This window comes from Streptopelia decaocto, assembly GCF_964273445.1.
Source record: "Streptopelia decaocto genome assembly, chromosome: 2".
NCBI classification, from domain to species: domain Eukaryota; kingdom Metazoa; phylum Chordata; class Aves; order Columbiformes; family Columbidae; genus Streptopelia; species Streptopelia decaocto.
The window spans coordinates 29,056,739-29,084,449 of record NC_138655.1 but is presented as its reverse complement, the minus strand read 5'-3'; the positions used below and the strand labels follow the sequence as shown (position 1 = coordinate 29,084,449).

At 37.2% G+C, this 27,711-nt stretch overlaps 1 protein-coding gene across 1 annotated transcript in view; it reads left to right on the top strand.

Annotated features, from left to right (window-relative positions):
- The window catches only part of RALYL (RALY RNA binding protein like), a gene marked incomplete at its 5' end in the record, with an annotated part of 185,647 nt that overhangs the window by 99,562 nt on the left and 58,374 nt on the right, over positions 1 to 27,711 (top strand). The window contains one exon of the mRNA XM_082045576.1: positions 11,827 to 11,902. Coding sequence (XP_081901702.1) covers positions 11,827 to 11,902 — 76 coding nt within the window. The remainder of the gene's footprint in view (positions 1 to 11,826; positions 11,903 to 27,711) is intronic.

Below are 27,711 nucleotides of genomic sequence, written 5' to 3'. Positions count from 1 at the left end.
TTACTACAATTTGTTGTTTCCCAATGTTATTTTCATTTCTTTCTGGATCACTTAATAAAAGGAAAATTAACTGGGAATTGGAAGTAGCTGCTGCTAAGATAGTTTCTCATTGTCACTTTTGGAACACCTCCATTACAGGCCATGAAATCCTGAATCCATTGGAGGCTTTGTTGCTGGATGTACTTTTTCCTTTTCCCAAAAATAAACAGCTCAGATTGATAGTGACCATGTGAAAGAGCAAGAGGCAAATGTAAAAGGCCACTATGTTCTTCCTTCTTATTGGAGTTTACTAGACTCCACCTCAGCAAGTTTAAAAGAAAAAGAATAGTCTTATTATTATTATACAATGTGTTATTGAAGAGTGAAAAGTAACAACAATGACCTACATATTATTTTACGATAGATTTAAATAGAAGGAAGGTAACACTAACACTGAGAGCTTTTGAAACTCTCGTCCCAAGTTGATTCCTTTCTTACATGAGTGCTACTTTTCCATTCTCACCTAATTGCTTGGAAAATAGTTACAAATATTTTAAAATATGGAATTATAAAAGCTTAAAAGACTGATAAGTAGTATCAGGCATCATGGGAAGGTATTGTAAGATTGAGGTTACAGGAGAGTGAAAGTATGCACAGCTAGCTGTCATGTTGGGCCAATGTGTATCAGACCAGCATAAATATCTCTAGCTTTACTTTCAAGCAAAAATGTGTCATGATGTTAACAGTGCTGTCTGATAAGGAGCTGAATATTAGGAAGTGAAAGATTAGGAGACTGCTGAAGCAATATTGTGTTGAATCACATTAAATTTTATTCAGAGGTGTCATTCAGCCCAGTGGTTTGCTCTGACCATTTGTGTTTGTTGCAATATGAGATTTTGGGATCTTCTTTTAGACTTAAAATGAATTAAAAATAACAGTACTCAGGCTTAAAAAGTCTGCCTGCATCTTCCCTTGTACTCCCTTCCTCATTTCAAATGACAGCCATGAGATTAGTGGTTTATGCAATATGTCCAGAAGATTAATGTTTCCAGGTGAGCTTAGAGAGCTCTTTCATCTGCTCAGCCACTGGAATTTCTCATTGAACTGGGAAAAAAAAAAAAAAAAAAAAAAAAAAAAAAAAAAGAAGAAAATGTAACAGCTCTAAAAGCTACAGGTACTGAGGTTTAAGTCAGGTTTACAGCAGCAGTCTTTCTGTAGCAATAATTACAGGCAACAATTCCAGATATGACATTTCTGAGACTAAGGAATGTTTTCTTTGCTGTATTAAAGCAATTGACTCCAGCATCCACTTCAGCAGCAATAGTTTCACTCCAGAATCGGGAGTTCAATATCCTTCGATGTTTCTTTGCAACCTTCTATTTTCAGAAACTGTGTGATAAAAATGAATTGGAAAACATAATAAATTTTTTCCAGTTGAAAATACATGCTCCTAATGTGAGTATTTTCACACACAAGTATACATGTACAAATATATGAGGGAAAAGGCAGGAACCTTGGGTAAGGGTTAGCAACCTGGGTGAAAATTATAATCTTGGGGGGCTGAGGTGGGTTTTTTTTCTATTTTAACTTCACGATCAAGTTGCAGAATAAACACTATGGCTTGAAATGAGACTTGATGCAAAAATAAAGGTTCTGGACTCCATACAGTAGTGTGATAAAAGCCCAAAAAGCCTTCAAGGAAGAAAATGTTCAATGGTGGTTTATTCTCTTGTTTAGCTCTATGTATTTCTTATGCCAACTCTAGCAAAGATTAATTTCTGAAGCTTTTTTACAAACATTTGTGCTGTGTGTTTATGTGTGGTTTGCTCAAAACAATCACATTCTCAAGAAATAAATAGGAAATCTCATGGTCCCACAAACATCTGGGGGAAACAATGAAGTCAGAGTGGAGGAGTTCTTGGTTCCTATGGTATCTGAGACAAAATGACGTATTTTCCTTGTGGGTAATAGAGATCCATTGTTTGTATGGCAAAGCAAATGTAAACAGAAAATGTTGCGGGGAAGCATAGAAGCATGTGGATCCAGATAATGTAAGAGGGCGGTGAATGGCAATTTCGAAACCTTCACTAACACTGTACTAATATGCATGGTGATCTATAGTTTGGGTTTTTTTTTAATTAAACTAGAATATGTCATATGGCCTTTTTGGTAGTACCTTTGATATTCAGACTCAGTTTAATGAGTTTCAAAATAATTATTTCCTAATATGATTTTTAGTAACCTATTCCAATGTTTCCGATTATTGATTCATGATACATGCAAATTGATGTCATTAATAATATGTAGTACAACTTAAACCTCTTGCGAGAGAACCTCTGAAGCAGCAGAGTATATCTGTATATGTGCGTGCAAGAGCAAAAGTAAATATAAAGAAATAAACAGAAAGGCCAATAAATCACAGAGAGAAGGATGATGTTTTATGTTTAGAGAAAGGGTTTCTGGCATGGCTTCTGTGATTTTGGTTATTACGGATGGGTAGCATGAATAGTGGTTGAAAAGGGGGTTGAAAGGATGAAGGATGGGGGACTATAAGGCCAAAACAGAGGTCACTTCTTGTTGAGAAACACATTTTTTTGTTAAAAAAACCACCAATGTGATACACTAGTAAGAATAACAGAGTGATTGGACACTTCTGCAGTTAGCAAAGTTATTGGAAGCTGTAGTGATTTCCAGTTCCACTTTAGTACCAGATAGGTACTAAAAATCAGTATAAGAGGAAAGATGAAACATTATGCATTAGGACTTAAAGTAATCCTAAACTACTTAGCATTTTAGGAGGAGAATCATGCTGAGATGATAAGAGAATGGAAGGAAAATAATAATGTCTCTAACTAGTTTAAGGTTCTTGCATCTTCTTCCAAACCATCTGGGGCAGTTGAGGACATAAAACTACAATACATGAACCATCAGTCTGACGAGATATTGCATTTTCTTTATTCCTATCAACTATTTTTATATTTTCCTTGCAGAAATGCCAAAGAGATCTGAATAAAACAGCACCACGTATCTTTCTTTTTGAGGCTTGACAGCGTTTCAAATTATTCTGTGTCCTGCTTTTGCAATAGGCTGCTATGTCTTTGTATGAATAGTTTGATTGTCAAACTGAGTCCACTGGGGAACTTCATGCACTGGCAATGAAAGAGAGTTAGTATTAATACATGGCTAGAACCTAAACCTTGCTAATACAAAAATATTGTATTTGGCATATCATTTGTTTGTAAATCAGCTCCACAAAAATGTTTCTTGCCATGTGCCAAATTTCAGTGGAATTATCTCCACTACCACTATCATTTTGTTGAAAACAATCCTGACCTGTTAAGAAAAATGGTAGACTGTGGGTTAGTGAGTGTCACAGGGCATTTTCCTTTATATTACTGCCATATTGTTTTATAATACTAAAACTGTGATATTTAGGGGATATCTAAATAGATATAGGGAATATTTAAATTTTTTGCAAGAAAACATACAAGCTAATTCTGTGGATGTCCATCACATGTTTTACAATGATTGTGTTACAAAGACAAAACTTTTCAGAGCTCTAATATGAGATATACTGGATAAAAAGAAAAAAAAAGTTTGCAATGAGAGCAGTGAGACACTGGACCAGGTTGCCCAGAGAAGTTGTGTATGTTCCGTCATTGGAAATGTTCACAGTCAGCTTGGACGGGACCCAATCTAGTGAAAAATATTCCTTCCCATGGCAGGTGGATTGGACTACATGATGTTTCCAACCCAAACTGTTCTATAATTTGGGATGCAGATTTTCATAAAGTTGGCCTTGAAAGATTACTGTATTTTAAGGATAATGCTACAAGACTTGTGCTATGCAATTACAAAGTGTATTTGGAACTTGAAAATAATGACCTCTATAGATCCTCTAGTCCAGATAAACCTGGAGTATGAAGAGGGCAGAAAGAGGGTATATGGAAAGGAGAATTGAACAGCTAGAATTAGTTGAAAATAGCTGTTTGGGGCAAGAGGCTTGTAGAAGTGAAGTGGGGCAAAGATGAAAGCTTAGATCACTGTGAAGAGAAGAATAGTGAAGAATAGAGGAAGGATTTCAGGACAAAGAATGAGGATAAAGTCAGGCGTGTTTTGGAGATGAATGGTAGTGGAAAGTGGTGGAAGTGAACTTGGGGCTGCAGAGGTCCATTCCTGTCTCCCCTGCCAGCCTCCTGTGATCGGTGGACATCATTGTTCAAGACTCTGAAATCCACAGCATGATTCCTCTCTGATCTGTTGTCAGCCTGGATGAAAGTGTCTACCCTGTGGGAATACCCTCAAGGTCAGACCTACCTTTGAAGGTTTTGACAGCAAAGTTTCGGGTATCAAAAATGTACCTACCTACCTCTCAGTGATGACCATTATGCCAACAAACCCCAGGGGCAGAAACAGGTATAATAGCCAGCTGAGAGACCTAACAGTACAGTACCTTGGATGTGCCCATCCACGTCCTCTGCCCCACACTATCTCCTGCTGCCTCTGCCCCATGGCCCTGGGGCTGCTGGTCTCTCCTCCCCAAATCAGGACAGACCCCAGGGCTGCTGCAACATGCAGAATGAGCTGTGGGTTGGAAGGCATTTTTGTGGAGGCTATTCTGCTCGTGTCACCCAGAAAGCCTTGGGAACATTGACTTTTCAAAATGATGAGGAAATGCATTTCAAACTTAAGCAAATTTTGTTGGAATGTCTGAAAAAACATGGTTAACAAATGCAGACAAAAGAATATTGGTAAATTTTGGCAAAATATTGTTATTGTGATTTTTTTTAGGATAAATACTTTTTGTTCATGTTTGCATTAATAAAGTTGACCATTTTCAGGAAGAATAGTGAGAAAGACAAAGGGATTGGGGCAATGGGGATAGTGAACTCTTTTGTACATTTCAGATTTCAAATGTCATGAAAAACTATTGCTTGGAGCAGGAAGCTAGCATTAGTAAAGAGAGTTAGATAAAAGGCTGTAGGGCAGAGAAAGTATCCAAGTATTAGAAGAAAGAAGAAAAAAATGTATTTTGAGGAAGAGTTGAAAATTATTGAGGTTCAGGGCATGTTCCCTAGAATAAACCATATTGAAATCTGAAAGAGGTAGATGAGATCTTTCATACTGTATCCCCATTATATTGTTTAATGTTGCTGCTTGAGGCTAATTGCAATGCTTAGAAACTCAGACATCTAGTCAACATTAAGCTTTGTCTGAGTCTCATGGTAATAACTATATTTTGTTACTAAAGAAAAGCAGCAGAGAGTTTGTTGGCTGCTGCCCTGTAATGACTGTGCTTGATCTGAAAGAAGACAGTTGCTCTATTTTCTTTTTGTAAACAGCATCTTTATTGTGATCAAGAGAAGGCAAAGAAAGAAAGGTGCTCCCTGCACACCTCAGTGTCTTAAAAAAAGCTGTAACTCAAGGACCAGTTCTGTTTCCCATTAATAGCATCAATAAGAAAGTACAGTGTGAGCAGGGATTTGGATCATATGAGAGTTCCCTGCTTGAATTTTTTTTTTTTTTTTTGACTGGCTAAATTGATGGTAAAACAGTTGCCTCATTTTCCTGAAGACAGCAGAAAGTACCTGAGGTACTTTTCCATTGATTTGGTATATTCTCATGGCAAGGCTAATGTTCTGCATGTACTTGTCAGGTAAAAACCTTGTTCTCTGGGTGGGAAGCGGAGCAGTTGAAAATTCGATTAAATTAAAAGGATCTTTTTACAGGAAGAGTACACTTGCCTGCATCTATAGTTTGGCTTTGGTGGGGTGAAGTGCTCATTTGACAGCCAACTTCATGGTTGCCATGGCACAAAACAAACTAAGAGTTTCCACAGTCAACACCCAAACTTACAGCTGGTCTGCAGATAAGTGTCCGTGGCCACAGAGTACCATGTAGTTGAGTCTGAATCTCTTCCATGGGCAAAAAAACAGCGTGGATTTTCCCACAGAAGAACCCACAAGTTCTGTGCTGAGGGGGAGGAATGGGGAGGATTGCCACCAACAGGGTTTCCTTACCATAGGAGGCACTTCACAGGACATGTCCTTTCCTCCATAGTGTCCCTTCACCTCCAGCCCAGTTACTCCAGCTGCCCCGCAGTGTGATCTACAGGGATTCAAGTGCCAGCAGAGAGGCAGTTCCAGAGGTATCAGCCACAGGCTCTGCAATCTCAGCAGAATCCATGGGCAGTCCTAAAGAGCACACAAAAATCAGCATTCTCACCTTCCCCAGGCAAGATGGGCAGGCCATGGACCACTGCTGGTCATGCACCCAAAGGGGCCAGGAAGTTCTGCCCAGTGACTGTGCTGTTACTTGGGGTGGGACACGCAGGGATGGCAGCAAGCAGACCAAAACCAGGGCAGACCAATGCTCCATGTCAGCTGTGAAGCACATGGGCAAGGGAGAGACCTCTGTCCCCAGGACCCTGCAGGAATCTTTTGTGATGGGTGTATAGACAGGACAGGATTTCTGCTTTTAGCTGTCATCGGTCCTCACACCAACCTAGTTCCCTGGGGAACAGAAAGAGACTTTCCAGCACGACAATGCCTGATACTTCTCTTACTGAATCATGTTAAGAACGATAGTTTATATAATCCTATAGCCTCATTTCATTTTAGCAGTATTTAATGAAAGAAGAGATGGTTGAACAAAGCAATTTCATATACTATTCAACAAGCAGCTCTTTCTGTATGAAGCATTAACAATAGCTGTCACCTTTATTAAAAAAAAAAAAAAGTCTGCTAATTATTTTAATGCTAAGAGAAAATCCAAATGCAGCTGAGAGGCTCACAAGCAAATTATTTTTAATACCATTATACAAAAGGAAATATGTGACCCAGACCTTCATTTAATATTTTGCTAGGTTTGAAAGTTAATTTGAGCTTGTGTTAAATTTTCTGGGAAGTCTCTTCTTTCTAGCTGTTTCATTTGGGCACAAAATTGAACAGAACTGAGAACCGTCCTTTCCTCTCTGTATTTTTTCACATGTCAGTGCTAGAGATCAGGGAAAGGGAGGAGACGACATGCAATTAATGCAACATATAAAGAGAAAAGGAAGTCTATGATGTAAAAAATATCATATGACTTCATTAAAATTCCTTTAGTGTGCAGCAGGGAGATTTATAGGACTGGTAGACAGAAGAGTATAAAAGAAAGAGATTAGCTTTAGCTTTACTGGTGTTCATTTGTGCTATAAATCACATGACTAGAGGCTTTCTCTAAATTGCATCTATCTCTTGGCCTTCCTCCTCTGTCCCTTCTACTTTGGGTCATCTGAAAAAGGAGAAAATGCTTCCTGATCTCCCTGTATCTATATCTCTGCCTGGATATAAATGCAGATCTGGTCTGGAAGTACACAATTATAACCTTTTTGATCCAAAATTTTAAGTCAAGCAACTGTGGGATTTTTCAAGGAATCTCTCAGCTTCTGCAACCATTCACAAGAATGGGTGGAAGATCATCTGACAAAATATGTCTTAGAAAATTAGCTGTTTAGCTACAGAGGCCCTTAAGAGTTTTCTTAGTTCCGGGCTGTGGCTCCCAGTCTTTCTCACATGGAGCCCATACTCAGAGGGCATGTCATTAGTGCTTAATTATGGCTGCTTGGAACCTCTGTCTTTCATTAGGTCTTACACTGCAAAGCAGGGTGGCCACAACTAAAATGTCAGTTCACAATGGTCCCTGGCTCATGTCAGTTTTCTACTTATGTCTAGAAACTGTATGGGAGAGTACTTGTTAACTGAAGCTAAAAGTCATGCCAAGAACCACTCTAACAGTTTAACCCAAGAGATAACTGACTGTTAGTGCCTGGGAAGGGCACCATTTAGTTTTATAGTGTAGATGTAGCCTGAGAAATAGGTCCTGGATTTGCAGCAGAAAACCTCCAAGTCTGAGTTTTCATGGGTTGAGCTAGTGCCTGTTGAATCTTCTGGTTATGGTGTTTGTTTTTGTGAATCAAAATGGTTGATTGGTTTTGATTTTGTTGTTTTTTTCTTCAATAAAACATTTTAGAGAATCTGAAGGGCAGGTATACTGAGAAGTACTGAAATACTTCTAGGGTATGAATGCTCTTTAGGTATCACTACTAATACTTGCAAAAGTTGCTTGAAGGCAACTGTTGTCTTCAGGACCAGATTCTCAGATTGCTGTGGCAGAAAAAGTCTGAGCAAAGCCTCAAGGCTGGATGATACTGCCTCTCCAAAAATGAGATGTTCATGCACCACAATCTCCTTGGTCATTACTATACAGCCTAGAGGAGGCAGGTAGCAGTGGTAGGAAACAGTGATAGCAGAAAAATATATTATACTGTGTTGAGTTGCTCTTTCAGACAAATTTCTGTAGCCACTGAATACAGTCATGGCTCTCGCTAAATGGTTTGCATATTCTTTTTTTTTTTTCTCATTAATTGTTATGCACTTTTCAGTATAATTAGAAATAAAAATACCATGTTCAAAATTAGATATATTCCAGTAATGATACACAACCTTAAATGAAATCTAGGTCTTATGCATTAACTAACCTTTGCTGTGCTAACAGGAATAGATGGCACTGAAGTTCCATTTCTTCTAATTAAGTAATCTCATTTGATTCTGAAAGCAGAGAAAGAGCAGGCTACTGCATTACAATATGCTGTTGTCTGTACAGTCATTTTCCTATGCATACTCATTCTTTAAGATGTTGAACTTCAGTATTGAATTTATCTTAATGTTGATGTCTAACTGAACAGTTATAGTTTATGATCAGCAAAAATAATGTGAGAGTCCCTTGGCTGCTCCATTCCCACATAGAAGCAATGTGAATGTCTGTCCTTTGTCAAGTTGTCTGCTTTATATTCAGGTACAAGTGCAGTAGCTAATTTTACAGAATAAGGAGTGATACGTCTCTGCTTCCCTTGGGGTGGAATCATTAGTGCAGGTAAATTTCTGTGCTGCAGACAACAAATTTATTTGACACACAGTTTATGACCCAGTAGATGTAAATGTCTGCTGTGAAGCTAATGATGGATGAAGCAGGAGAACAAGTTATCTCACAAGATTTCCAGTTGGGCTAGAAATAATCTATCCTGTGAAATGTTGACAAGTTCACTTCTAATCTTAGTTAGAAAATTGAGGTTGGAGTAGATAGTGCTGAAAAATAATGGGGTGAAAATCTGTTCTGACTTTTCAAACCATTTCCTGCATCCACTGTTAACTTACTACAAGGTGCTTAGGGAGTTGCACAGCTATTCAATCACTTTCATATTAACAGAAAAACCCCATGTGCACAGCTTTTCTATGAACTATTTCCTGTGTTAAAGAGAAATTCTGGCCATTACTGTCCATATAACATAGTTCACTGTTTTCTGCTAGTACATTTAGAGATTTATTTAAGTGTGAGGAACTCTTAACTGATTCTGAACAGCTTTACAGCCGTGTTTTCTTACAGTGTTACCTTTCTGACAGTATTTGATTAAAATAAAAGGAACAAACAGCCCTTGATCTTCTACACTACTCATCTTTGTTAAAAGTGGGCATTGTAGAGCTGCAAATATAGATCTACAAGAATAATCATCAAGATAGCATTGATCTGTCTCAGAAGGATGTGAAGAAGTTTTTAAAGTCCTTTGATTTTCATATGCCTGAGAATAGTGACCTGGGCTGTAGCTCTGAAAGAGAAGCACATGAGAGACATGAGAAATATGTGAAGATAAATCCCACAGCCTCAGGTATTTCCCAAGAACAGATTATAATTATACTTTTTTTCCTAGAATATGACCTAGTTGTAGTAGAAGATGATGAAAGTCAATACAGTCAATGACCTTAAAACTGACATATTAAAATAGTGTGGAAAGGTCTAATTATCATAAAGGTCACAGGATAAAAATTTTATTCCAATTCTGTTATTTCCAGGAGCCAATGGAAAGGCAGCATAGCTATCAAAATTCCTCAGTGGCTTTTAGATATGCTTGCCGTTTACTTTGTTGGGTCAACATTAGTAGAATTTATATTTCTTTAAATAAGGGAATCGTAGGTGATTTTTAACAACCATAGATGAGGAAGATTAATATTTTTTTAATAAAACACTTGCTTAAAATTAAGGTCAAGAAAGCACTTCAAGGAGGTATGAAACCCGTCTGTAGTATTCAACCAACTTCAGAGAGATAAGTAAAGTGAGAAAGTTAATATTTTATGGAAAACTATGATTTAAGAATAATACAGCTCCTACAAAAGGAACTACAATCAGATTGAATTCCAAAATGCCTTATATGGAGAAAATTTTACTGAAAAGTATATTTTATATTAAATAGTTCTACACAAATCTTTTCATTTCAGGACATTTTGTAATTTAAAATAAATGTTGTTTTAGCTAAAAATATAAAATTTAAATGGAAAGTATGTTTTAAATTCTTTTAAATGTTTGTAGCATGAAATTTCCAATGGAAAACTGTTTTCTGTCAAAAAATCTGAGTAATAAAGATTTTCAATATTTCTGATTCTTTAAAAAAAGTCAGATGAATTATTCTTTTCCACTTTGTGTGAAATAGCAGTTAGTAAGTCTAAGGCTTTACTCTAGCTTTTGATGTCAGGAATAGCTAAAGTAAAAACATCTGGGCTTTTAGTTTCAGTACACTGGGCTTTCTCATTCTACACCTCAGCTTCCTACTTCTGTTTCCTCCACTACAATCAATTTCAGGTTAAACATAGACTTTACCAAGAACATTTGCTTTCTTGAAAGTGTTGATCAGCAGGTGACTCCAAGGCACATGGGATACATTGGTCTGTCACAGCAATTTTACACTGAAATAGTTCTGATGATTTTGTTGAATGTTACTCTTTTGTATATTAGTGAAACGGAGGAGAGATTTAGCTGTAGCATCACTCAGTTGGCAGGGAATTGGTTTCCTAATCAGAAGTTGGTTTAATGTTGACTTTGCAACATCCGGTCAGAGGGAGGCAGCTTTTTAATACAGTTTTTTGTTTATAAAGGCAGCTTTCTAAGCTTGAGCAAGGTATTCTCCATAGAAGGGTCAGTGCTTCTTTCTCCATGGGTACCTGTTACAAGCAATCAAAACGGTGGACTTGTAGTTCCTGGTGTGTGTTTGAGTACGATTCGAAAGAATAATCTGAGAAACAGCATGACTAATGTCTGTTTAAGATTCACATATTTTTAAATATCAAGGGTAAATACACAAGCATAATATAAGTGGACTTTTCAAGAGTGTGAACAAGATTTCTGGTGTTGTTGAGAATTATAATTACCTACCTAAGTTAGAGTATGTGTGAAAGAGATTTTCTCTTTCTCCGTACAATTTTTAAAGCCAGAGTGTTTCTACGGAACAAAATAAAACAAAAACAAAAGCAAAGGTAAAGAAAAAAATTATTTGGGGTAGGAAATAGATACTCTATTATTTGCTTTTGAAAAGTCTCTTTTTGAGTGGACAGTGAAGTGGCAGTTAAAAATCAGTGTGCATTTCTCTAGATATTAAATGGAAATTCTTCAGAACCATTGTAGCCCTCTACAACAGAGTTTGACTTGGGTTCATAGTTACTATTCAAGTCTCCATCTGTAAAAGAAATACATTGTTGGCTTCAACTTCATGAGTGGAAATTCAGGTATGGTTAAAAATTTCATTTCTCTCTGTTACAAATAAACAACATTTTGCTTAATACCTTCATGCATCACAGTAAGAATTTTTAGGAAAGTTTTATAGCATCAATTCAGAAGTGGTAAAAAATAGGTAGGTGGTTTAGGTCTGCTGTCCATTTTCACTGTCTTTTACTCATTTTCAGTGTCTTGAAGGTGCCTTTGTAAACTCACTATAACTTCCAAAGGTTTTGCTTAATAATATCAAATGTTTGCTTACAGATATCAACATGGCAGGAGAACCAAAACCATACAGACCAAAACCTGGCAACAAGCGGCCACTTTCAGCACTTTACAGGTAAGATTTCATCTTAACTGCTACAATTCATTTTTTATTAGAAAAATTATGGCAACATGAAATATATCTACCAATGTCACTGTGTAGCACATGAATGAGACAAAGGAATTTTCTTCCATTCGCTCTTTGATGGTCCTATGAAATATAGTCAAGCTCCTGTACACACCAAAAGGTTTGGAATATGAATAAAAGACCCAGGATTGTAGTGTCTGACATTATGTGTATCTGCTGACTGATTCCAGGGCAAAATGTACTAACTACCAGAGGTAAAGACTGTCCGTATGAAGCCTTTCTTAAAAAACTAACCTACACCAGCCAGGAGTAAGCCCAGAAAACAAAATTCCTAACTGATGCTTAGATGCAATGATCACAATATACACATAATGCCCCTCTTTTAATTGGAAACAAACACCAGAATTTCTGTTTGCTGTAAAAAATAAAATATTTTGGATATTTAAATGATAATAAAGGCATTCAGAAGAATAGATAAAACTAAATTGGTTGGACCAGAATTGTATTTCTTTGTGAAAATACCTTATGCTTTATTGAGGCCAAAAATCTGGTCTCTGGCTTCTCAGTATTCACACTATGGGTGTTATTTGCCAATGCAAGAGCAATCCGAAGGAAGAGGCTGCAGCTTGAAACAGTAAGAAGTATTACATAGTCTTGCTTTACTAAAAAGCTATTTGAAAATATGTTTGACAGTGACATTCGTTTAGGATGAAGACGCAGTATGCAATTGTCTTGCACAGGTTTTGTTCCAGGGATCCTAAAGCCACTGGGGTTATGCTTGGTGAACATTAAGTGCTGTAAGACCCCACCCAAGTGCTCAGTCTGGAATTTGAACTTTAAATTTAAATATATGTTGCATTAGAAGTGTGTTTATTTACTTGTTTATGCACTGATAATTTAATTTTCCTTCCATGCATCCTTTTTTCTCTTTCTGAAGTGAAAATGGAAGTGCAGGAGAGGAGAAGCAGACTTTAGTCCCATATAAAAGTGTGATGTTTAACAAAATTATAATGAAGTACACAAATTAAAAATATGTCATTTACTAAACCAACTGGCAAAAAGACTGGTATGGCGATTTGTGAGGTGTTTACTAATGTCTTCACTTCTAGTACTACCATCAGTAATTTTTTTGTTCTTTTTTTTTTTTTATTGAGTGCTATTTCAATTTTTAATCCATATGCTTTATTTCTTGGCTATGGCCTTGTTCTTGTGAGTTTTTAATTTGCAGGGTGCAGTGGAATAACTAATACTTTTGAAGCAACAGAACTGGTTTTTCATTAATTTGTGTGTCAAGGGTGAGAACCAACTGCTAACAAGACTGGATTTCTCCTCAGGTGTTCAGATGGTGTCTTTCTCCTATTCCCATGTGCCTTTTCATACAGCTTCTACAAACCTGAAGAAACCCCCACCTTTTTTTCAACATCAATTAAGCTTAGTGAAGCATTACAGATTGTTAGGGGGACTGACAGGCAAACATGCACACATGTATTTCTGTTCAATAAACCTCACTTTTCATAAAAGTAATACAGAATCTATGCTCCAGATCCGTAAAATGAGTTAAGGCTGATTTCTACTGTGCCTGAAATGCAGATAGACTTGCTCTGAGAACAGCCACTCAGCAGTGAAATCAGAGGCAAGTGAGCAAGACATTTTCAAGCCTGGTCTGGTCTGAAAGCTTCAGATGGAATTTCAAGGGTGGGATCCCAGTATGAGACAACCAGAAGTATATTAAATCTGAGCCTACATGATACATGATATTAGTATGAAGTGTTATCATATAGCTACCCTCAGCTGAAGTGATAGAAATATTATTTTTGAAGCAGAACCCCCCTGTTTTATAATTGCTCTCAACTGCATGGTAACCATGGTCTCCTGTGTCCCTGTGACAGTATTTTAAAAGATTTTTGCAAATGTTCTGTGGTTTCTGACATGTATAACCACTTCTACCTCTGCTTTTGAATGGTTTCTCATAAATACTTGTTCTATAGGCAAAACAGGATAAGAGAGAGACTTATGGGAAGTTCTGAGGAAACTTTAAATAGAAAAGAAAAAAAATCTTAGGTTGTGTTATATCCTGGATCTAGTACAGACTATTTGTCCAGAAGATTATGAGAGGCTTTTTAGAGCAACTGACAGAAGCCTTCATATGATGGTAATGGACAATTTCCATTATCACAGTATCTGTTAGCATAATAACATGCGAGGACATCAGTAGTTTACAAAGTTCTTGACAACGCTGAGAACATTTACTTATTTCAAAACAATGTATGGGGTCTGGCTGGGATGAAGTTATCTTTTTTCGTAGGATCCCATATGGTGCTGTGTTTTGGATTTGTGACTAAACACACCAATGTTTGGGCTGTTGCTGAACAGTGTTTACACAGCCTCAAGGCTTTCTTGTTTTTCCTGTTCTGCCTTCCCAATGAATAGGCTGGAGGTGGGTAATACCTGCGGAAGAAATACAACTGAGACACCTGACCCAAGCTGGCTAAAGGGATATTCTATATCATATAACATCATGCTGAGAAAAAAATCTCGGGAGGCTTTTCCTTCCAAAGTAGCTGTTGCTTGGAGACTGCCTGGGCTGCTTGTGGGAGGTGGAAAGTAATTGCCTTTGCATCACTTGCTTTTTTCCCCTCCTTCCTTCCCTTATTACATTGCATTTATCTCAACCCATGAGGCTTTTTCACTTTCGCTCTTCCTATTCTCTCCTTCATCCCCATGGGAGATGAGATGGGGGAGTGAGATGGTGACTGTGTGGGTGCTTACCTGCTGGTCAGGGTCAGCCTACAAGATGGAGAAACTAACTGGGAAGTGGTTACTTTAGATTTGATTTTGACTGAGAGGCGTTGGTTAAAAATTTAGTTACCACAAAATATTCACGGTGAAAAGGAAGGACTGAGAGCAGCAGAAATATGATAATGGTTTCAGAGAGGACCGACTTTAATGAGCTCAGGGAACTGGTAAGTAAGATATATTAGAAAGAAATTTTAGGGACAAAAGGAGTGCAGAAGATCTTGCATTGACTGCGCTTTAGGTAGAACAGAATATTCTCACCAAGAATATGGCAGTATCAAGTTTCTTTGACATCCTGAAAAATGAAAAGAAATTGTACAATATATGGAATCAAAGCTCTGTGACTAGAAGTGAGTAGAAAAGAACAGCAGAGTCATCTAACGGGACGCCAGACAGGCTAAGCCACGTAACAGTATCAGAAGGCAACAAAAAGATTATCAGTAGAGGAACTTCCTCTGCTTTTTTATAGTGCTGTTGCTTAGTGGGAAAGGAGACCAGATAGTAGATGATACAGAAGAGGCTGCTTCTGCGTTAGCAAAAGAGGGTAGTTGACCCGCTGTTTAAGAAAATCAATTTTAACCAAAGGATATGGAGTATAAGTATTGGCTAACCAGTATTTGAATAAGTGAATTCATGGCATGATGAGATTCGCCCTAGAGTGTTTAAAGGACTAACCGAATCTGTGTGTGGACTATTAGTGATTGTTTTCAAAACCTTATGGAGGACATATAAGGCAGAAAACCAGAGGGTATAGGCAGGCATTATACCTATTTTTAAGAAGAGCAGGACCCGGGAAATTATCAGGTCAGCCTAGCTTTTATTGCCAGAAATATACTAGAACAAATTATTAAATAATCTAGTTATCAACACCTAGAGGATAACGAGATAGTAAAAAAATTCCATCATATAATTGTTGAGAGCAAGTTATGTTGAAGAAATATAATTTCCTTCTCTGGCAAGACAGCTGATTTAGTGGATAAAGAGGAAACAGTAGATGTGCTATATAGTCTTTTAAACAAGCTTTGACACGCATGTGGTGTTTTCATAAGCATCATAATATTAAGGGTAACACCTATTGTTTTTTCAGTCTCATTTGTTACAGATTTTTAGAGTATTTTTTGATATTTGAGACACATTTAAGAACAATTTTAAGGTAAGCAAGCAGGAGTGCTGCTCAGGGTTGCATGATTTTATTTATTGTGAAGTATTTGAGGTTTCAAACTTGTTCAAAGTACTCTGCATCTCTGAAAAGAAACCTGCATCACATTTATAGCTGGATATGCACATGAGTAATTAATACAGAGCAACCAATGTCCTATGACATGTTATACCCACATAATTCGCTTATGCATCAAAGTTATTAGATCCACTTTTGCTGGGAATGATACAAGAATACTTGGTCAGCTGAGGATCTACAGTCCTTTTTTTATCCTTTATAGTTTTATAATCTGTGTGAAAATGATCTCATTTAATCTCACCTATGTGAAATCGAGCATAAGCCTAAATTGAGACACGTCACCTTTTTTTTTCAACTATAGGAATAACAAGATGCAAGACAGATAAGTGTATATTGTTTCTTCTTCAATTTATGTATGAAGTTATTCATATATCCAGTCTCTCTTTTGTTCTCTAGTTTATTATTCCACTTCCTTTCACATCTTTTTGATGCTAGCATTCCTGGTACAGTTCATAGAAAAAAAAAAAAAAAAGCTGTAGTTAAAAGCAATACAGAGAATTTAAAAGACATCAGGGACCTAGTGAAGTCAGCAAAAATTTTTGCTGTTCACTGGACTAGAATTTACATCGACTTCTTTTTCTCTCTTAAATGCAATTTAATACCCTAATTCCTACCATCTGAAGATCCCCTTGATCATAACCCTTGACTGCTTGGAATAATCCCATGGGACACTGTCCCAGAGAGAAGAGGGGCCAGGAGAGCTGTCTGATCTACAAGGATCGCCTTCCTCAAGTTCAAGAACAGCTCATCCTGATGGACAAGAAATCAAGCAAAAGTAGCAGGTGGCCTGCACAGATGAACAAGGAGCTCCTGAAAAAAACAAAACAAAACAAAACAAAACAAAACAACAACAACAACAACAACAAAAAACACAAAAAAAGAGGCATAAAAAGGTGGAAGTAGAAGCAGGTGCCCTGGGAGGTGTACAGAGACACTGTCTAGGTGTGCAGGGACAGAGTTAGAGTGCTGTGGCACCAGGTCTATGTCATGACAAGGCCACTCAATCCATAATAAAATAACTTCCATTTTGGATTAGGCCTTAAAAATATTTGAATAACAGAAGGATTTAGACTTTGCTTCAGAAAACTGCTAAACACATTATTAACTATGAGTATATTCAATGAACAAATACAGATATGCTTAGGGTAGCACCAAGGAATCAGCTTAAATCTACCATAACTGTTAGCTCCAGCAGCTTCCCCCCTGATTTGCATTGTTCAGTATGTGAGGGGGGACCTAAATCCCAGAAAGTTCAAAATTGCTGCGAATTTCCTTTTTTTAGTACAGTACTTCTGCAGAAAATAAAGTGCTTTACAAGGCTGCATCTTAAAATTATTTTACATCTTGTTATTTGGGTCTAGCCTCAAGCAGAAGTTAACTTTACTGGCTCATGTGCATATCTTTGAAATACAAAGTGAAGATTAAAGGTGCTGACACAAATATGTTAAAGCAATCTTTGGGAGCACTGTTATGGTAAAATAAAGGATCACACTTTGTCTTTTTCATTTAGTCATGTTTTGATCAGTATTTCACTAAAGAAGTTCTGTGCCAGCATATGAAAGTCCATTTACTGTTTTTGTCCTCTGGGTTTGTGCCCCAAGTAGAAGCAACTGCAAATACTCTGATGGATCAGCATTCTCTAGCAGTAACGAAGATGGGGGGATTTGAGAAGAATGGGGAGGCACTCATTTTTGAGTGTCTTGAAATAATGAAAAGACTGTGGCATGCACCAGCAGAATGGTGAAATTATTAGTGGCATGAAAACGACTATGGCTTCTACAGGCTCCTGTGTGAGGTGCTGGGGGGGACTTGCTGGTGACCACATGGGCCATGGGGATCCAAAACCAGTGCAGTGATAATACAAATGGGAGGGAGTTGGGACCAAAGTGTCCCAGATCACATCTGAGTCTGCTTTCTGAGAAAAGTAATTTGTTTACCAAAGGTGAACTCCCCAGGCAGGAACTAATATTATAATTGTATAACGTAGGAAAGCAGAGGGCTAGGATTTGGAAGTAAACTAGGAGGGCAAGTTGCTCAGCACTGACAAGGTATCTAATCACTCACTTTGCTCTACAGAATTGAAGATTGTAGTTGACCTATAAACATTTCCAAGACTGATTTAGATAAGACTAACCTTCCCCATGTGGATTATTTTCACCCTTGCCGAACTCCAAGCTTCCTCACAAGGCCACAATGAGGAAAACTGGCCTTGCCCCAGTGCCACATCTTGAAGGCCCAGTGAGGAGTTCTTCAAGGCCAGTTCCTCCCAGTGTTCCCATTACTGGTTGGGCATGAAGCCACCCAGCCTGGGATCTATCAAGCTGAGGCAGGTTCTGACATGAAACAATTAGCAGGATGGATTTAGTGGATGGATTAACAAGTGAACTAGTTTCTTGCCAGGTTGCCTTAGCTGACCAGTTCTCTGTCCAGTAGTGGTTGAGTTCCCGCAGCACGACCAGTCTATAGCAATGGTGACCCTGGCAAAGGTGTCCCTTGAGGGCAAGTTCTTTCCAACCCACTCACTGAAGCTTCAGGCTAATGTTTCAGCGCTCCCTCAATGGTATTAGATACTGCAGTCATTTCCCATTCCCAAACACTTCTTGTAATGCAATTGAAGTGTATATTCAGCATGCTCGATTTAACATGATACTAATTAGCCATATTAAACAGCCTTTACTATTTCATGAGTCCCATGGCCTCTGGAGGGAATTGTTCTATTTAAACACCTAATATTGATATACTGGAAAAATATGCTTTTTTATTTACAGGGTATGATTATGTTTTTATATAAAAGTTTTATTTTTCTTTGACAAAAACACCTTATCACTTTCCTCAGTACATTTTACTTCTATAATCTCCATCACAAAACTGATCGGATTATGTTACACATCTTGCATTTCCTTTGGTTTTGAAGTTTTATTTTGTACCAGAGGCTTAAAGAGTTGCTTACAGACTTTCTCTACTTGCTTTCTGCTTCTCAGATTTATTTTGTGACATCATTAATAGAGTTTGCTGTGGTTTGGTTTCTCTCTCAGTCCTTAGAGCAATCCATTATTTTTTCTGAGCACTCCTGGGCACCCTTCATTTCAGGAGAAAGCGTGAAAGGCACAGTGATGGGCAGCACGATCATTTCTTCCAGGGTAGAACAATTCTTGAGATCATCCCTCCCATTTCAAAGCATAACATAAACTCAAAGCATTCTGTGCCAAAAAAGCGTTACTATTCTATTTGAATACTGCACTATTTTGCATAATTGCTGCTGTAGTGTGCCCATTAGCAGTGTATTAGCAATATGCTTTGACCTACTGGCATATAACAAAAATAACTGCAGGTTATAAGGATCTTTCCTGATTGAATACTGTCCTAGATTTCCAAAAAGTTTCTTCCTTATTCCTTCTTTTTCTTAATGCATTTGTGCGTTCATTTTTAATACTGACCTACCAGAGCATAAAGACACAGTCCAGTCAACAGAAAATAAACCTGACCATTGTTTTCTGATACTTCACATTTACATTAAATTGTGATTATACCTCTTATGTTTTTTGCATACTGAATGAACAAAAATCATTTATGCTTATGGAACATAGTCTTTTGATGAATACATCATACTAAGATTACATAGTGCAATCTTTTTACAGAAATGTATTTTCTTGATGCCTTTGATTACCTTCCTTCATGAAATAAGCTATTTTATTTCAATGCAATAGCTACAGCTCTTTTCCTGACTAAAGATGTAACTTCCATAAAACAACATTTCTAGGCGCGGTTAAATGGAGATAATTTTAAGTCCAGTAAGATATTATTTACATTCATTTAATCAAAGAATGTTCTCACTGATCACATTTAAAGTATTCATTACTGTACACAAAAAATTACCATTTAGTCTGAAATTGCCACTTAAAATTCATAAGAAACAGTGCAAATTCTGCTTGTGTCAAGAACTTAAGTAGCATTCTCAATTATATTAAAAATGTTAAAAGGCACAGATACAAAGCTACAGCAGATTCAGTGGTTCAGTTTGGTCTGATTTTTTGTTTATTTCTCTCTTCCAAGGAAAAGCCTCATGTCAAATAACTTAGATCATAAGAATAAGAAAAAAAAAATCTGCTGATGGAAGGCAACACATTCTGCTTTGCATTTCTGAATTATGTCAGTGCAACAATCAATTCAGTCCCAAAGATATTTAAAGAACAAATGCAGGTGCTCAGAGGGTTTGGGAGAGCCAGACAAGGACATAAATTTTCCCTTTCACAGGATCTAGACCATGAATGTCCAGCACCTGATAAGTTTAGAGAGGGGAAAATGGGGAGGGTCTCAGGTCCTTAGTAATACCCAGGAAAACCTCTGCTTCTGTCGACAAATCACAGATAGAGAAAAAATTCAAGACTAAAATATACCCAGTACACGTCATCTTGATTTGTTCATTCAGTCATGTTATTCCTAATTGGTGTGGTAACTCCAATAACAACTAGCATAACAAAACTGTCTTTTTTTCTTTTTTTTTTTTTCTTTCACTATTTCAAAAATACTGCTCATTGCCTTTTAGAAACTACATCTGGTGACTAGGGAAGATATTCCTTCTCAGATTATCAGTATATCCTAAATCTCACATTTTTATCATGTTTGTTTGTATTCACCTTCGCCAGAGTTTTCAAACTATGGTCTTGACTTAGATTCATTTTTAATTAAGTCCTGCATAGACTGAAAGACTAGCACTTGCCTTTCTTCCCATCTGCCCTCAAGTTATTCTTCAGACTTCCACAGTCTTTTCTCAGGTTTTGCTGGGTTTTTTTTTTGTTCTTGTTGTTATTAAGAGGTCAGTGACACCAACATACACACATCTGCAGAAGAGCTGCATCCCTTTTCCCAGCTGAGTATTTTCCTCATGATACCACATGACTGAGGTTGTTTTCTTCCACAAAAGCCCAGACACCATAATCACACTCATGCTCAGAGATTAGCAAATATGGAGAACAGCCTGTTCTGTTAGTATTGCTTTTCATTTTTTCCTGCTGTTTAATCTTCTTTCTTGCTTTATTCATGAAACCCAGGGCAGTATACTATAGCTAAAGTAACTAACTGTAAAACCATCTTATTTTTTCACGATTTTTAATCACTATGCATACCACGGTGGATCAGAAAACATATTCACAACCTTCTAATAGCACTGAAAATATTATGACTCCTTTCTTATCCAAGAATTTGTGTTGCTAATATGAATGAAAAGACTTTGACTTATAATTCACAAAGTAAATTCCTAAAAGAGCCAGAGCACTGATGGTTTTGCCTGCAGGCAAGCAGAAATAGTACTTTCAGTCATTCATTCAGTTTAAATCTTGACAGTCTGAGCCTTGTTCCTATCAGCTATTACATATGAGAATTCCACCCTTTATTTCTGCATGGCTTCTTTCATATAAGAAATAATCAGAATTGGATTCAGTGTGTTCTAGCAGAAAGACTATGCTTGCTGTAGATACTCAACTGTGCTTCTGTTAGCTTAAAAATGATAGTACCTAAAACATATTTTTTTTAAAGAAGTCAGAAACAGATGCCATGGTCACTTTTCTACCTTTGAGTTTTAATGAAGCAGGCATCATAGAAACAGTATCTGTTTTTGCAACCACTGTTGTTTGGTAACTGTCTTATTAACTTTATAGAGGTCTTAAATGTAAGAAAATATGGTTGGTGACACAGGACAGAGAAAGGCCTGTCCTAACATGGCAAATGAACAGTGGGATTCTTCATTTTCAAAAATTTAGTAAACCCTTAATTGCAGCAGCAATCAGAAATGCAGGGGAAGGCTGTGCTTCAGAGCACCACTTTGTGAGCTCATAATTAGGCATTGGTTCTCACATAGTGTAACACGACTAATTGTATAGAAGGCTGTAATTCAGTCTGGGAGCTGCTGATGTACTTCAAGGGCACAGTTTAGGTGGCTTACAATCAGCAATAGAAATATGATTCTGGGTTACAGATTCAGTATTCTGTGAATAAATAATAAGACTGTATAAATAAGAGGCTGTAGCTTGTCACATATTTTAAAGTCTTGTGAATAACATTGAAATAAAAGATTTAGAGTATACTTAGTTTTATAATAAAATGGATTGTTAAGTAAGATTACAGATAACATGGAAGGCTATGCAGTGTGCAACACAGAGAATCAACAACAAAATATTAATATGCAGTGAATTATTAACAATGAAGTCACCCAGAAGTTTATTTCTTGGTGAATTCCACTAGTCTTGGAGTACTTTGTCTTGACATACATTATCCAGTCTGCCTCCTTTTTGATAGATTATGTTGCTTGTATTCCCAGAACTTCTGGCAAAAGCATTGGCTATTTTACTGAAAAATAACAAATGTATTCATAAATGTATGTGAATTTATTATGAGTCCTAAGAAATGAGCAATTTCAAATATTTATTGACATTAAAATGTATGATGTATTGTTCAGTCTTGCAAGAATGAGATTATTCTATGAAACAGCATTGCAAACATGAATCATACATCGTCAGAGGGGTGCCCCTCCCGTAACTACTTTTAAGTGTTAGTAGTGTCATTGAGGGAAAAGGAGATTAAGCCTCTACCCTTGGGATCCTCAAAGGCAATGCCTGCATTAACCTTCATCTCTTTGTGACTACAAATAGCCATGCAGTAAAGTAGTATTGATTGTGTGCATTATATCAGTCAACACTGTTTTGTTCAGCCCACCCTGATGAACTCATTCCAGACGTTTTTAGACCAGTACATATTGACCTGAATGTTCTTACTCTGATTTAGAGCAGAAGAGGGTCAGGTGACATCAGCTTCATGCACAGCATGATTAAAGCTGTCAGAAAGAGAACATTAAGGTAGATAGCTAAGTACACCACTATATTTTTTTCAAAATTCTTTCTTTTGTTCAGAGCATAGATTTTTGCAAAATTTAGCAACTCCTAGCACATCACAGGAAAAAGGAAATTAAAATTAATGGCTGTGGCATGGAGATACTTTCATTCTCTAGAGTTTGCTTACTTGAACAAAGGTACAAAATTGAACATGCTTACAGTTTGTGAACTTGTGTTATGTGATCAGCTTGTGTTCCTCACGTAATAGCAGTGCCTCAAGTGAGAAGTTGGGACATGTCAGTAGTTAATATAGACTGAAACAGAAGTTAACCTGAAACATTCCTGGAACAGATATTGGAGAGAACCTGTGTGATTTAGGACCCGCTTGGCAGGCAGGAATTAGCTGCTGAATGCTAAAGACTGCTTTCCAAATGGGAATTAGATGGAACCAGCAGGGGATAGCATGGCAAAAAATATTTCTCAAGAGTGACACATCAATAGCTTACAGGCATGCTTATTTAGAGTGACGGCCTTTGTATTTGATTCTTCCTGTGTTATCTGGTGTTTATCCTAGACTTCCGTATTCACATAACCATAGAATCATAGAATGGTTTGGGTTGGAAGGGACCTTAAAGATCAGCTAGTTCCAACCTCCCTGCCGTGGGCAGGGACACCTTTCTCTAGAACAGGTTATTCAAAGCCCATCCAGCCTGGCCTTGAACACTTCCATGGATGGGGCATCCACAGCTTGTCTGGGCAGCCTGTTCCTGTGCCTTGCCACCCATATTCTGTGACTCCAGTGAGCTGTTGCAGGCAGATAGTCCCTAGGGTCTGTATATGCAGAAATTTTAGGCCTCTTTTCATGCAGAAGAAAGGATGTAAATGGCAGAACCCCTAGCTCCTAGATCACTAGCAGGAATGCCCAGTGTTGGAAGGATCAACTCCAGCTAATATTTTCAAGGTAAAAGTCCCTATTTCAGAGAATACATATAGGACCCAATAACCTCTACCTGATATGGCATTTCCATGTATCTAAAGCTTCTCCTCTTTTAAACTCTTAATTGCTCTCCATTTGATTTTCCCATCTACCCCTTTCCTGTCATAAAATGCTGGCACAGTGCAGCAACCAGGAATTCATCAGCTTTGAGGAAAGATGGTTTAATATGTACCCACACTAAGCAGTATCCTGTTACTCAGTTCTTGCTATCTTCTAAATTTTTTTTTTTTTTTTAACAGAATCACAAAATGTTAGGAATTAGAAGGGACCTCGAAAGATCATCTAGTCCAATCTCCCTTTTTGGCAACTCTTAGCCAATAATCCTCTGTTTCATATACATATAGAGTAGTTCTTCTTCATAAATTCTCACTGATTTTTTTTTTTTTATTTCATTATGCTGATTTCATACCATTTCTCCAATTTATCAAACCAATTTCAAATTTTAACTCTGTTTGCTGGACTGTTTAGAAAATAGCTCTTTCTTATCTCTTTTATGTACACAGTCTCTATTTTGTTGTTTGAATCGTTTATGCTAAGTAAAGATGAACAAAACATAGTCCTGAGTGTTCCTACTATTTAATGTTTCCCCCTTTCACATGGACATAATTCTTCGTGCATAAGCATGTTGGGGTTTTTTGGCTTAATGTATGTTTCCCTTAAGGTAACTAGATCATCTCTTCCCAGCTTGAATATGAGACTCTCATATAAGACAGTATCAAAAATTTTAAAAATCAGGCTGTTACGTATTATCCATCTCCCATCCATTAAGTCAGTTATCATGTCAAAAGAGTAAGTTTGCACTGAGAAATGACATTATGAGTTTGCATTACGCTAATTTCTCTCCATGGTTTGAGGGATGTGTTTTATTTTGTACTAGAATTTCTATGTTTCAATAAATAACAGAAGCATTTAGCTCTGTGGAAAAGAACTTCCCAGGGCACTCTTATGTTTTCATATTAATACAGTATTTGATATTACACAATAGTAATGAAAACAGTACAGTTTGTGTTGTTTTTCTAACCAAAGTGATCAGTTGCAATGTCTACCACCAGCTGGAAGCGGAGCTAATTAAATTTATTAAGAACAACTATAAAAGATGACATAAAGCTGTAAATTATTCCTCCACACCCTCGGTTGCTGAAACAGTTCTAACAGATTAGATCTTCCATACAGCTGCTCTAACATTTATTTATTCCAGAATATGACAGTGCTTCTTAAAAAAAACTTGCCAATGTTTATAATGGTATTCAAGGCAGTTTCAGAAGACGGAATGAGCTTCTTCCCTAATTCTATCCAACAACAGATACTGGTGTCTAGAAAAATTATCTTGGACTGAAATTACTTTAAGTCACAGAAACCATTATAAAAGGGAAGGGAAGGGAAGGGAAGGGAAGGGAAGGGAAGGGAAGGGAAGGGAAGGGAAGGGAAGGGAAGGGAAGGGAAGGGAAGGGAAGGGAAGGGAAGGGAAGGGAAGGGAAGGGAAGGGAAGGGAAGGGAAGGGAAGGGAAGGGAAGGGAAGGGAAGGGGAAGAGGAAGAAAGGATTATCTAGCATACAACAGCAATGACTATTTCAGTCTCAATAGAAAGTGGAAGTTCCCTGAAAAATTTTCTCTATAAATTAAGACATGCTTTTATTAGGCCTGCTTGCATTGTATGCAAATACGGGAAGTTTTCTAATCACTACTGACAAACAAACCACAAAGTCAACATGCAGAGAAAAATACAAACTCAGCTGATCCCTGTGAACAGCAAACCACTTCCATTTCTTTTGAAAGGTCCCTTGAGTTGTCCTTGGTTATCATTTCAAAATTAAATTCATTGGCAAACAGGGTGAACCATGAATCTGAATATTCTTTGACTTCACATATTTTTGCTAAATTTTTCATTCCTTAAGCTGTACAGCACAAAGAGACAGACGTACTTGACAGGTGAATAAGTCAGCCACATCGATCATACAATATATACATTAACACTATACAGCCAATCCATCAAGTGACTGAAGTCCAAAATGCTTTTTAGTTGGCCTGACTTCCCTGCATGGCTTAAACGAAAAGCTTGAATTCTCTGGATTCCTGTTAGAGGTATTAACTCTTCCAGTCTCCTGAAAAACTGCAGTCACTATTCATGGATTTTACAGTCAAATAAGAAAATATATGACATCAGCAGCATGCTCAGGTTATACTCCTCAGGAATTCTGACTTGAAGGATGTAACAAAAAATTGTAACTCACCTAAAAATATTTTGGTTCATAACCATCATTTTCCCTGCCTCAGGATTGACAGTTTTATGATACTAAAAGTTCAGAATAAGAACCCTAAAAAGTTCCTTAAATTCCACATTTTTCTTGATTACTGCTAAGAGATGAAATTAGATGATCACCTAAGGAAGAATACATTAATTCATAGCGAGATACCTTGGAGAATGTTTGGCTAAATTCCATTTGCTTGTGTACCATGCTGATATTGTTAGAAGAGTTATCCACTTTGTCCTGTAAATAGGTTTTGGGAAGGAGAGGCGAGACTTCTTTAAGAAGAAATTATATTGGTTAATGTATCTTGGGTCAGACCTCAGATATAAAAAGCCATCTTGCCTGTAATCTTAATAGGACAATTATGCAAGGAAAGTGAAGTTTTCTTTGGGATCTTCCTGTGCTTAAATTATTTGTTTACAAGTCATAGAGGAATTCACATGCCCCCATTTGTCTGCAAGCCATGAAAAATTTGTCCATCTACATATTCAGTCTTTGTCAAAGATGGGAATTAGATATTTGGTATTAATATGAGCAAACTTAGCAGCAAAGAAAATCATGACATACACAATTATGTTAATCAGGTCTTGTAAAATATCTCTCCAATACAGGTTACAAGGGATGAAATACTAAATGAGAAATTCATAGGGTCTTTATTTTAAACACAAAGTGTGACAATACTGTAGCATGTCAATGGGTACGAATCAATTGCTTGTGCCTGTTTGATTTACAGTAACTGATTTTATTTGAGCAGTATACTTAGTGTAAAAATACTTTTTCCTCCTGCAAAAATATATCCATTATATGTAGATAAGAAAGTCAGACCTTTCAGAAACTCTCAGCCCAGAATCAAAGGGAAACACAACCTCAGTATGTTGTATCCCAGTCATGCTACCAATTAGCCTATCCTCTCCCTATTCAAGCTGATTTATTGCCTTGGCATTTTGATGAACTGAAATTTTCTGATGGAAAAACAATTTCAGGAAAGAGGGAAGGGAAGGGAAGGGAAGGGAAGGGAAGGGAAGGGAAGGGAAGGGAAGGGAAGGGAAGGGAAGGGAAGGGAAGGGAAGGGAAGGGAAGGGAAGGGAAGGGAAGGGAAGGGAAGGGAAGGGAAGGGAAGGGAAGGGAAGGGAAGGGAAGGGAAGGGAAGGGAAGGGAAGGGAAGGGAAGGGAAGGGAGATACTGATCACTCCAGTTTCATTACCATTCCTACATAATTAAAATATAATTCCCTTTGTTTATTGTACGAAATAGTATTTCTTGCATACTCAATACAATTTTGCAAGAAATGAAATTTCTGTTTCAACATTTTTCCAAAAGTGTATGACAGACCCTCTCAGAGCTTATCAGGATTGCTCTTTTCGAGATTTAGTATTTAATTATGCAAGACTTTCTCAAAACTCTGGAGAATTTGGTGTATTGCAGGCTAGAAAAGAAAGGCAAAAAATCTATAATATATATTGATAAATGTCAGCAGTAAAGATGATATAGGATGTTATTTTATATGGTGTTGCAGTTTTAAAACCTTTATATTAATTTGCCATATATTGAATTACCAATTTAAATAAAAGGCCAACATATAATTGTATTCCTTTACTATGAGGAACACTTGAACTAATTTAAAGTAATGCAGGAAATTATCTAAAACCATTTAGTCAAATATACTAGAGAGGGGTCAAACCTAGGGCAGC